At 40.1% G+C, this 12,497-nt stretch overlaps 1 protein-coding gene across 1 annotated transcript in view; it reads left to right on the top strand.

The window, feature by feature from the left end:
* Window positions 1–12,497, top strand: part of LRP1 (LDL receptor related protein 1) — a 523,305-nt gene that overhangs the window by 339,229 nt on the left and 171,579 nt on the right. The window contains exons 26-30 of the mRNA XM_073613827.1: window positions 2,474–2,638; window positions 8,644–8,888; window positions 9,293–9,424; window positions 11,561–11,788; window positions 11,910–12,084. Of these exons, the coding sequence (XP_073469928.1) occupies window positions 2,474–2,638; window positions 8,644–8,888; window positions 9,293–9,424; window positions 11,561–11,788; window positions 11,910–12,084 (945 nt within the window). The remainder of the gene's footprint in view (window positions 1–2,473; window positions 2,639–8,643; window positions 8,889–9,292; window positions 9,425–11,560; window positions 11,789–11,909; window positions 12,085–12,497) is intronic.

Below are 12,497 nucleotides of genomic sequence, written 5' to 3'. Positions count from 1 at the left end.
TCTTCTGTTCACATGTTCTCTAAGTTTCTACCAGGTGCACATTGCAGCCTGATTTGATGTCAGCATAAGGCATGAGTTCATGTACGCTGCAATTTTGTGCTGTGGGCAGTCCCCAATTTTCTATTTTTGGGGCCTGTTTTCGGTTGTTAGCTGTGTTGCCCACCCCTCTGTTAGACTGCTTTTAGAAGTCCTGAAGGGTTTAGATTTCCTGTTTCCCCTTAATAGGTGAGAAAAAGGGATTTTTGAATACACCATAAAATATTTTTTGTAGCCCACTGAGGGATACAGGTCCCACCCCTCTGTTTATGATCATGCTCTCAGTACTTTGAACATGCTGGTAGTAGGAGAGGTTATCCTGGGCTGGCCTACAGTTTTTTGTTAGTCCAATCCTCCTACAGACGGCAGTATAACCCAAACCCAATTTGTGTCCCTCAATGGAGTCCAAGAAAAATATTTTACAGTGAGTAAAGAAGTCTTATTGTTTTAAAGTCTTGGAATAGGTTTGAAAGGCTCCATCCAAGAAAAAAGAAAGCCAACTTGATCCATCGAATTTGTGCTTAAATGGTGTATAATTTAAAAAAAAAAAAAACCTTTAAATAAAGGACAGATGGCAAATTATGTAAACTTAGTATGCTGTGTAATTCACCAATTACAGAATTACAGCTTAATTCACTTAATACCTACCCTCACTACAGGTAAGGACATAAAAGTTTAATGTACATGCCAAGGTCATGTATTGGTTAATAGGTGCTTATTCATTCTGCTTACGGGTTGTAAAAGTGAATCCAGTAAAAGACTGAGCGATGCCAAAGTTCAAGTTTCTTTTGTTTAAAAGTTCATTTACGGAAAATAATTGCAAAGTGCAGCCTTAATTTTGCAATGCTCAGCAGATTTAGGAAAGCACAATATGTTTTTCTGTTCTATTTGGATGGAACTCTGAACAACCTTTGTTATACAGTTTTGGTTTAGTCCAGAGATAAGCATTTTGAACTTTAAAGTGTCACTAAAGGCAAAACTTTTTTTTTTTTTGTCATTTTGAATAGAGAAAAGCAGGCCATAGATAATGCAGTTTTCTTTCCCACAGCCATGGGTTGCAAGAAAGAAAATTGCTTTTTTCCCCATCAACACAGTCATTCTTGATGGGGGAATCCCTCCCACACCACTATTGTGTTCTGCCGGCGGGAAGCCTTTACTAGTGTTCTAGTGTCCACCACAAGGATATTCAATATGCTGGATGCAGGCGTAAGGGCTCATTGTTGACCACTGCGGAAATCCAGAATAGATTGTGAGGTATTTTAGGTGTGTCTAAAGGTCAATAAAATCAAAAGGGTTTTTTGTGTCTTTGTGCCACCCAGTCCAGCATATCCATGTTGACCTCCCTCTGCGTGTATAGTCACTAGGGAAAGAGTAGTAAGCTGCCATTCTTAAACATGTGCTGGGCACATCAAAGCCAATAAATAGTATGCACAGCTGGTGCACATTGGTGCACATTCTTATACCTATCATAATAAAATATTTTAATTGTTAAAGCTTGAACACTAAACCCTCTGCAAGACTGATAATTATCTGGCTGCTTGGTGGGCTGACAGGCCACCATTATAGGATATTTTTTACCTGCAGCTGCCAAACAATGTATCTATTTGTCTAGGAAGCAAGAAGAAAAAGTACCCTTGGAGTTAACACAAGGTATCATTGATACTACTAATTAGGTTGTTACCTTTTTGCTAAAAGGTCATATGGTGATGAATGAACCATATATGATTATTTTATTAAGTGCCAGAATATTCATCATGTTTTTATAAAAAAAGGCATTTTTCATGTCGATTCACTCTTGTAATTCAAAATGTTATGTTTGGGCATACCTGTCAACTCACATGCAGAAATAATGTTAAGGCCCCACTCCAGCTCCCGCCCTACCTCCATCCAAGCCAAATTAGCATTTTACCCATGCAGTGAGGGGAGACCCCACTGCATGAATAGGTTTACCGAAAGCAGCATTCTGCAAATTGGTATATTATGATATATTGTTTCAAAAGGTAAAGTGTGGGATTGGATATATACAAGTATAGTATATTTAAAACCTCCATGCTTCATTTTTAAGAGTCTCTTGACAGTTTTATCAATGAGAATCTGTTAATCAGATTCAAGAGAAAAAAGGTAAAAGGAAAAGAGGACTGACCAGTGAGTCCAGAAAAGATGCAAGAAATGCTTAATTCTTTACAAAAAAAAAATGTTTTAAAAAAAGTTAATTAGGCTAAATAAAAAATAAAGTATCCATTTAAATAAAAATAAAAAACACAAGCTAGGAGAAAGGTGATATACATTTATATTTTCCTAGTGAGAAAAATAGCTGACGGATCAGCTAACAATTGCTGTCAGTCAGTTTTGTCATTTCTACAAGCAGGTGATTGTTTAGGACTATTCTGCATCTAGAAATATCAGTTCACTAAATTGCTTGTTTTTCTGTTTATAGAATCCTCTTCTGGACTGACTGGGACTCCAACATGCCACGTATTGAAGCTGCATCCATGAGTGGGGAGGGTCGGAGGACAATACATAAGGAGACTGGGTCAGGAGGTTGGCCAAATGGCCTCACTGTTGACTATATGGAAGAACGTATTCTTTGGATAGATGCCAGGTACAACATAAATGCTTATCAAGCATTCACTTGTACAGTGAAGCTTGAAAAACCCATAGCAGAAAACATATTTACCTTTTAGATTGCTGTAATGTACACTTGACTAAACAATATTATTTTATGACAACTTTGGCATTTATCATGTCTGATATAGGCCAAAATGTAATATACATAATGTTAGAAGAGACTGTTTACTTTTAAAGTGGTTGTAAACCCTCTCATATACCAAGTGAAGCGAATAGCCTCAGATGATACACAGATATGAAACAAATCCTCCTACATAAGTTTTACTTGTTTATCTGCAGTCTTCTCTTCATCCCTTCAAAAGTGCAGAATTGTAAAAAAATCATTCTCCATATGTCAGTATCGCAGTGTAGGGGGCGGAGAGCTGCAATTAGTGTGTGAGAGCTGATTGGAGGAAAGGGACACCCCCCCCCAACACACAGCACATAAAAGAAGCATAGACACATAGCTGTATTGTGAATAGACAAGCTGTGTGCTGAGCTCCCTCCCCTGTCACAAATGTATCTCATGTATTAGGAAAACTTTTCAGAAGTGACCAGAGAGTAACGACAGATACTACAGATATAGGTTCAGATTTCATGACTGGGGTTTACAACCACTTGTAAACCCCAGTTAATCAAGACCATCGTAAAATTATTATATTAATCTACAAATGTAGATCTTTTGATTTTTTTTTTTCAAATCTTTTCTAGTTTTCTGTAAAACCACATCTGTAGAAAATATTTCTGTCCACATTGGAGGTAAAAAGACTCCTCTATTGATGTACAGTTCTAATATGAGCACCTGTGTACTAGACTTTGCAGTCCAGTGCATTATCTACTGTAGATGCCTTTTGTGGCAGTTCTTGTTTTAGTTACAATATGGAGTTGAAATGCTAACTTGTAACAAGATGGAGTCACCTGACACTATTGCTTCATGATTTAGAAAAGAACTATATGTGAACTGTTATTCACCTCTTCTTGTGCTCTGATTTATTTTTACTACTTTTAGCCTTGTCTAGCCAATGTAGGAATAAGAGGATGTCTAAGTCTTGGCCCGGGATGGTAGCTATTGTTACTGATATGTAGGATGATGGTTAGAAGAAGGTGGATAGGAAAGGACATAAGGTCTTTTGACTTTGGCTAAGATTTTCTTTTATATTATGGGTTTCTTGCATGTTATTTTAATTATCACTTTGGCGGATATACAAATATCCATTAGTATGCAAGCATCATTTATCCGCAGTTATCGCCATTTATCATTTATGTGACATTTACAATGTTATCTCAGATAATCAGAATTTCCCCCTTTCGCATGTGTAGCAATACTCACGGTAGAGCTGCTGGTTTAAGCGGGCCTGTCCTCTTTGCTCTACACCCTTCTTAAATTGTTCATTTAACCCACAATATACACTTACAATTAGGATTACCTCTACCTGGGTACTGGTAGCTCCACCTGTAGAAGAAATGACAACACTGCACACAAACTTCAATAATGACCAAAAATAACTTCTTTCTTTCTATAAGTAATATATTTATATAAAGAGTTATTTCAGTAAATATACTATCACATCAACGTAGTGCGATAGTATAAGGAATGATATGACAATCAATGACAATCACAGAAATATATATATTGGTATGAATCTATACCCGGGTGCTCCCCTTAATCTAGACCTTAACGTCACTATACTAAAATGCAGGGCCCTGCAATGAAAAAGGCAGTCCAGACGTCTTCAGTCTTTGCTAGCTTTTATAATTGTAATCCGTATAGAGGGTTCCTCCTGTGTGCTATGTAGTGTAGTATAACACACTAAAACAATTGTAATCCAAATGAGTGACTAGGTGTCTTTATATGAAGAAACAGAACATCTAACATCCGCTCTTGAACGCTGAAGTCTATTTGGATGTAATACTCTCAGACTTAACTTGTTCCGTGGGACAATCAGTCCCAGCAACACTCTGTACAGTTCTAAAGTTGTGTGTCTAATACTCAATTAAACTTCTGGGTAACAACCCTCTCACCACATGGAATCCAGGTAGGTAGATGTCTCCAGTTCAGCAGTTCTCAGTTCCGTAAAGAGACACCACCACGCCGTCACACTGTTCCGTCACAAACAACCGGAAGTCCTCGTTTACCTCCCCACGGGTCTTCCGAAACAATACCATCTCTTGTCCAGCTCACTACGATGCGATGGCAGGATACTATAGCTGCTCTGCTCATTCGCCAAGTAGGGCGCAACCCTGTGGGACACACACACACCCACAGAGTACTGCTAACAGGCCACGCATCCCAGGCACAAGAGAGCTAAAATGGCCGCCGCTTACCCTTTTATATCCCCCCACAATGCAGTTCAGTTCTGACTTTGTCCAGAAGCATTGTGGGTGGGTCAGAGCTACAGTTCCAAAGACTGTATCAAACAATGAATCACTTCCGTGTTACATAATCGTGGGACGTAAACTTATTGCACTTTATCAATTATCCACAAGATGGCACTAACACAACTATTGTACTGAACAATACACATAGAGCTAGAAACAACAGTTGTCAGCGCTACATTCGCCTTGCTTCCCTTGGTTTCACCGGCACCGGTCTAGGGGTTCCGTTGAGTTTACTTCTGGACGACACACGCACCAACACTGGAGTACGTTTTCAATGCTTTATTGAACAAACAAACTTTAGGAAGTAGCAGGAAAGAGGCGGAAAAGGAAACTTTCAGGAGAAACTCAAATATCTTCTTATAGAATCTTAGCGACAAATGTCCTGGTAGAATTCAAATAACTAGGTGGAATGCGCTCCCCTTGTGGGACACACTCCTTGCTCGTCTGGATAGGCCTCTCTCACCGGTCTAGCAGCCAGTACGCAGCACGAATCAAAAGTCTCTTCCACAGACTCATTTGGGGGGTAAATCCGCACGATCCTCTGCTACAGGATGTATCAGATTTTCTCTGCAGTGAAAGTCAGTCACAGTGCCTGAACCTTTAAGCCGAACCGGCAACACCATGCTGTATAGTTACTTCTTTTGGATACGTCCTTCGACCGAGTCACCAGGCCCCTCTATAGACCAGCACGCTACATGATCTCTCCAAGACGGGTCCTCCCCTGGGATCTCCTCGGCCGCCCAGCTTCGACACACACAACCGACAACTCAGGACCATTCCTCGGCCGCGGTGGTAGGCCCCAGACAAGCCTCTGGACCCACCCCTGCACCACTGTATCGCGGGCCTCCCGATCAGAGGACCACGAGGTAGCTCCTTAACGCATACCTGTTGGCCAGGAGGGCCAGCAGGTGGCTGTAAAAAAAAAAAAACCCTAGAACATGGCATCTGTCCCATAAATACCCTCTTCCCAGAATGCAACTCGGAGGACCACTTCCACCGAGCTTTTCTCCGAGACAGAGGAGCATCTATACACTTCGACACGTTGCCCTTCCAACACTGACCAGTGGTAACAGCGACACCCACCGGTCAGCACGGAAGCACACACTACGTCAGCCAAGCTGGAACAGAAGCGAACTTTTAACCTTCCTAACACCCAATTTACTAAATTTACCTAACCTGCGGTAGATTGTAAATCTACCAGCGCTACACATGGATATGTGTCAGAGATGGAGAATAGTCAGGATAGGATAGGTGCTATGTAATAGACAGGATACGTAATGTGCAATATAGCATAGAAACTGTTAATCCTGTACAGGGGGTCCCCGGTTACAAACAAGATAGGGTCCGTAGGTTTCTTCTTAAGTTGAATCTGTTTGTAAGTCGGAACAGGTACATTTTTTTAAGTGTAGCTCCAGCCAAAAAAAACTATTTTTACACCTTTTGGATAGCAGAGGGAATTATGAAGGAGCTCATCCTCAAAGCTCTTAACAAAGATATAGTAGGCAGTTCTAGTCTGTTTCTCAGCAGCTTTAGCTTCCCCTGGTCCCTCCACCCAGCAGTGACTGGGCAGCACTTTAGTGTGAACTGACAGGTGTTTCCACCTCCAAGTATCTGCTCTTTGTTTACATTAGAAAGCTGCAAGTCACTATTGAAAAAGGAAGCAGAGTAAGCTAAAGCTGATGAGAAACTGAGTCCTCCTGATAGTTACTTATGACCGACACTGATGCATGGCCCAGCTTACCATACTTGACCTCTTCACTCCATTTGACTTTGGTCTTGTTTGCTTAGGTCAGTCATGAATGTCACTATTTTTAGGTTTGATTTTGAGAACTGTTGAAATAACATATACTGTATTCATCAGTTTTGCATTATGATTTCTGACCATCTTAAGTTCTTGTTCAACTAACCTTTTAATAGTTGTTTATATTTTGACTTCTGTAACTTGACTGAAACAAAAAAATTGACCAACAAGAAACTGACCAGAATCATACTACCTATGTGCCTGTGTTGTAGGTTCTGGGGATTCATTGCTCTACAGTGCCTGTAACTACAGAGGTCAGCAAGGGCTGTTTTAAAGTGTGTGTGTTGTGGTAGTGTGGTACCCCACCAGTCTATGGACGCAGGATTATCAACCAGGCAGGTTGAGGGGCTCCAGTTTATTTGCTTATTTGGGAGAAAACTGGCTTTTCAGTTTCCTCATTATTTACTAAAATCTGTTTTGGGATCTGGAGCCCGGGGATTTCGTAGCGATCTGGGTGGGATGAAAACCCCAGTCCTGGGTCCTGATTTTGAGACTCACCAGCATACTGACTGGTCGGTATGCTGGTGAGTCCCAAAATCCGGACCCACCAGCATACTGACTGGTCAGGTGTGTGCTAGGCTATTTGTAGACACCTGACCATGGTTCTGGGATCCACCCTCCCGAGGAGTCCAGGCAAGCAAGGAAGAAGTGTGCATGTCTGCACAGTTCTGTTTGTCAGAGCAGACAGAGGGTCCAAGCCTGTGGGCTGGAACAGCAAGGAAGCTGGAAAAGAGTGCAGAGATACAGGGTGTACAGGAACGCCATTATAGAGCCAAGTTGGCTGAAGCATAAGCCTGAGCAGCAGTGCTGCCAAAGAGAGCCAGGTGGCTTGGTATTTTTCATTTATTACTGCTGTGAAATTGAAACCCCTGCGTGGGAATTCTAGATTGACATTGTCTTTCTTTAATAAAAGTGGGCCTACAAGCCCTTAAATTGGCATATCTGGTGTGGTCTCTGCTCACTGGTAGACTCTATACTAAGCTAAAGAACCCCCAATGTTACAGTGTGTGTGTGTGTGTGTGTGTGTGTGTGTATATATATATATATATATATATATATATATATATATATATATATATATATATATATATAAAACCTCTACCAGGTTTGGCTGCAGTCAGAGGCTTAGCTAGAGAAGTTTCTTCACTTCCGGTCTGCTAGAACCTCTGCTAGCATTTTATTGTCTGTTTTCCTATTGCAGAATTTTAGTAGCGAGACAAAACCTTTAAACAGAGCTCCGGATAGCAGTATATCATTCCAAGGGTTCTAAAATTTCCCGATTTCATTCAGAACTTGCGTTTTCAGTATATATACACTTTAGAGCCTATTTACTGCTTGTTAAGAATGTTTAAATACTTGACTGCCTGTAGCCTGACCACAGGTTCACTTTATTTTTTGTGTACTTTTTTAATATCTTGCTTTTCCTTGTGTATATTAGTATGGCACAAATCTCTCAACACTTTCAAAAAAGTTATCATTAAAGTTTGGATAGTCTACGTTAATATTGAATGGCTATGTTTTTAGATTATTATTATTATTATTATAATACAGAATTTCTATAGCGCCAACGGTTTGCGCAGAGCTTTACAACATGAGGGCAGATAGTACAGTTACAATTCAATACAGGAGCAGTCAGATTCACAGTTTTTCATGTAATGAATGATTTGTGTAATTTTTTCCGCAACATATATTTAAAGGAATGGCTGGATAAATGTATGTCCGTTTTTCAAGAATTTTACTATTGTGGGAAATGTTGAACATGAAAGCTTGATTTGTGTGTTCTAAGCGTGATACATGTTATAGCTCTTTTTACTCCTCAGATCAGATGCAATTTACTCAGCGAAGTATGATGGCAGCGGACACATTGAAGTACTGAAAGGCCATGAGTATCTGTCACATCCTTTTGCTGTCACACTGTATGGCGGAGAGGTGTACTGGACAGATTGGAGGACCAACACCTTGGCAAAGGCAAACAAATGGACTGGCCAGAATGTGACAGTTGTACAGCGCACAAACACTCAGCCCTTTGATCTTCAGGTTTATCATCCATCCCGACAGCCACTAGGTAAACTCATACATTGCTTTTTAGAATACATGTTACATTATCCTGTACTTCAGTATGCTAAGGCTGTGTGTCTGATACGGTACTTGACTAGAAGGATAAATAATCACCCAGCTCAAGTTCCTCTAAATTTTCTGAAGAAAGGGTGACATAAACCCACTGATGGTTGTACCCCAGACTTCAAATTAATTACCATGAATAACATTCTGCACTGGCAGATTCAGTGTTGGTAGTTGATGTGATACGATATCTAGTGGAGAAAAATTCCTAGCAGCTCCAACATGAGGAATTTTGTATGCTTTACTTGTGAGGTCATATAGATGTTTTTCCAGATTTGATTTTATCCTTGGCCTATAGCATTTTTTTCAGAAAATTTGACAAACTTTTCTTCTATTTTAAATGATCAGCTCCCAATCCATGTGCGGAAAATGATGGAAGAGGGCCCTGCAGCCATTTGTGCCTTATTAACTACAACCAGACATTCGCATGTGCATGTCCACATCTTCTGAAACTCTCTCCTGACAAAAAGACCTGCCATGGTAAGTTTATGCGGAGCCACGTGCTGCAAAAACAACGTAGCTTCATACCCTGGCATCTGGGCTATGTTCTTTTTGTTGTGTGTTACATAGCAGGTTTCACTGCAAGTAGGCAAGCTAAAATGGTTATTCATTTTTTTATAAATTATGTGGTTACATAAACATAAATCAAATTTTAAATTTAATTTAAAACCAAAGTGAAGTCTCTTAAAATTTTGCTGGCTATGCAGTAATAAATATGCCCCCTTTTTATCATTGAAGTGCCGCCGCAAGGGTTAAAAACGCCTGTGCTGTCAGCACATAAAGAACCAGTCCACAACTTGCACACTAGGTCTGCAGTCTAGCATGCCCCGATGAAAACTGTTCTAATCAACATTATTCTTGTTTCCTAAATAGAGCTGTTGATTAGAGCAATGTTCAGGTAGGTGTGAAAGAGACCTGGGCCACTGCTTTTATGTGAGAGCAGTAGTCTGCCTCTCATTGTGCTGTCAGCACAGGGTGTTTTAACCCCTAAGGCAGCACTCTGCAGATTAAAAAAAAAAAGAAGCTCACAACAAAAGGTATATTCATTACTGTATATGCAGTCTGGCTGCATTATAGTAACAATTTAAGAAGATTCAATTGGGCTTTAACATGAATCTCTACCTGAATGTTGTTTGTAACATCCCCTGTAAGGTTTTAAGCGCTGTGCGTGTTATTTGCGATTTCCTTTGTCACTTATTGTTCTGTTAACTATTGGCACCGGCATTAAATGTAATGGGAAATCCAACATTTTACAGGAAGTGAGAGGCAATGGGGACACTAACTCCAGGGACAGCTGTCAAAAAGTAGGTTTTTCCCCATACTTTGGAGAGATTTTCTCTCCTTTCCTGCTGCATTTCCAAACAGAAAGTAAGGGGAAATCTTCCCAATGGACTCAGCAAAAAGTAAATTGACAGGGCTTTTAAGAATTTCCTAATCCATCCATACTAAAAAAATGTTATTGGCTGTAGGCAAATATTAAGAACAGAATTCAAAGTTTCAGCAATCCTAATAATACAAGAGGAGGAAGAAAAGATGCCAAAGGCATCCACTACTTTTTTTTTCCTCCTCCATGTTTCTTGTTAAAAATTTAAATGCCCTGTGTTAAAAAAAATATATAAATAATAATAAACAAATAAATGAGTGGTTCCATTATCAAAGTATTTGTTGTTAAGAGCAACCCTGTCCTTTCTCCAACTATCTAAAACAGAAAGTACCATGCAAGAGAAGAAGCTGAATGTTCGCCTTGTGGTGGTCTATGAAGACTTTGATTTTGAGAGCTCTGAGCACCCCTACTATCCAACAGCCCTGAGTGTGTCAGATAGCATGTCCCTTGTTGGCCACTGTGGTTCCTCCTGCCAACCTCTATGCCACTACAGGGCAGAGAGCAAAATTTCAACATGGTGTCCAACTTAGCGGCATGTATAGCTTCTTTTTTTGCAGGATAGGTTTTGTTTTATTTGATTTAGAAAGTGACATGGTCACTTTAAAGAAAAAAAAAAACAGGGCTGGATCTGATTAAGGAAGAAATCAGTTTGTCCCCCAGCATTCAACTGCAAAAGCAGCTGTGTAGAAGCAGTGGGTTTCTCTGTAGCATTCTGACACACCCCCATTTAGTCACCGCTAGAGTTTTCCGATCATCAAAGCATGTGTGCAGCTCTAATTCTAGCTCAGCAGGAAGTACGTTGAACTGATGCAGAGAGACCACTGCTTCCACATAGAGAGCACGGGTCCTTCTCTATAGCTGAATGCTGGGAATAGGCTCACTTTTTCCTGGCATAGCTGTAGTTACAGTGAAACAAACAGTAATGCTTTGATAGGTTACTGTTTCGCCACACTCTGAGTTGACTCATTTAGTTAAAGGTAACTTTAGTTGGGCTTTCATAATAATTTGCATTTTGACTATAGCACAACCACCTTTTTGTCCTAAGCTATTGTAGACTAGTTTCTTTTGAACAATGTTTTCCAAAAAGTTGCAGGTAGGGTATTTTAGACAGTATAAATTTCTTATCAGCATTGAAATGCAGCTTCCGTTTGAATTGTTTAGCAGAATTCACCAGCATAACTTGATGGTCCTGTATAGAAATGTGTGCATGATATTTTTTGTACCTCTTATAGAGTCTAGAAGGTTCCTGTTGTATGCTCGTCAGATGGAAATCCGAGGGGTGGATATTGACAACCCATATTACAATTACATAATTTCTTTTACTGTACCGGATATTGACAATGTCACTGTTGTGGATTATGATGCTTTTGAACAACGTATCTACTGGTCAGATGTCCGTACTCAGACCATCAAGAGGGCTTTTATCAATGGCACAGGCGTGGAGACTGTTGTGTCTGCTGGTAAGGGCTACAGGCGTTTTTTAAATGTGAATTCAATAGTTGTATGGTGCTGTACATTGAATATTTGTTCTGCCAAAGTACATGCTCGCAAATAACACTATCATTTGAATGCCGCTTTCAGATCTGCCTAATGCCCATGGACTGGCTGTTGACTGGGTGTCTCGTAATCTCTACTGGACAAGCTATGATGCCAATAAGAAGCAAATCAATGTGGCTCGCTTGGATGGATCATTCAAGAATGCAGTCATTCAGGGTTTAGACAAACCACATTGCCTTGTAGTTAATCCACTTGAAGGGTATGCTTTTTTGTTTTCATTGCTTAATATCATCCAACATGTGGTTAATGTAGTTATGTACTTGTATAAGTAGAACTATAGGCAAAACTTTATTTTTTCATCTTGGATAGAGTAGGGTAGGGTTTTAAGCCCTGTCAGATTTTTTTTTACATCTATGTCCTATTGGAGAGAGTTACCGTCACTTCCTGTCCCATAGTCAAAACAGGAAGTGAGTGTAAATCCCTGCGAATTAGGGGAATTCCTTGGGGCTCCTCAGGTCACCAGATTTAGTGTCCTCCTTGGAATATTTCCCCTCCTATTACTTTTCTGAGGACAACCCAAAATTTGGGATTTTTCTTTCACTTTTACTTTCAATGATCATGGTAAACAGGACAAATAGAGAGGGTGAATCTTATTGATGGGGACACAGACAG

This window comes from Aquarana catesbeiana, linkage group LG02 (genome assembly GCF_042186555.1).
Source record: "Aquarana catesbeiana isolate 2022-GZ linkage group LG02, ASM4218655v1, whole genome shotgun sequence".
NCBI classification, from domain to species: domain Eukaryota; kingdom Metazoa; phylum Chordata; class Amphibia; order Anura; family Ranidae; genus Aquarana; species Aquarana catesbeiana.
Note: the sequence above shows the minus strand (reverse complement) of the source record. Positions and strands in the feature narration are given on the sequence as shown.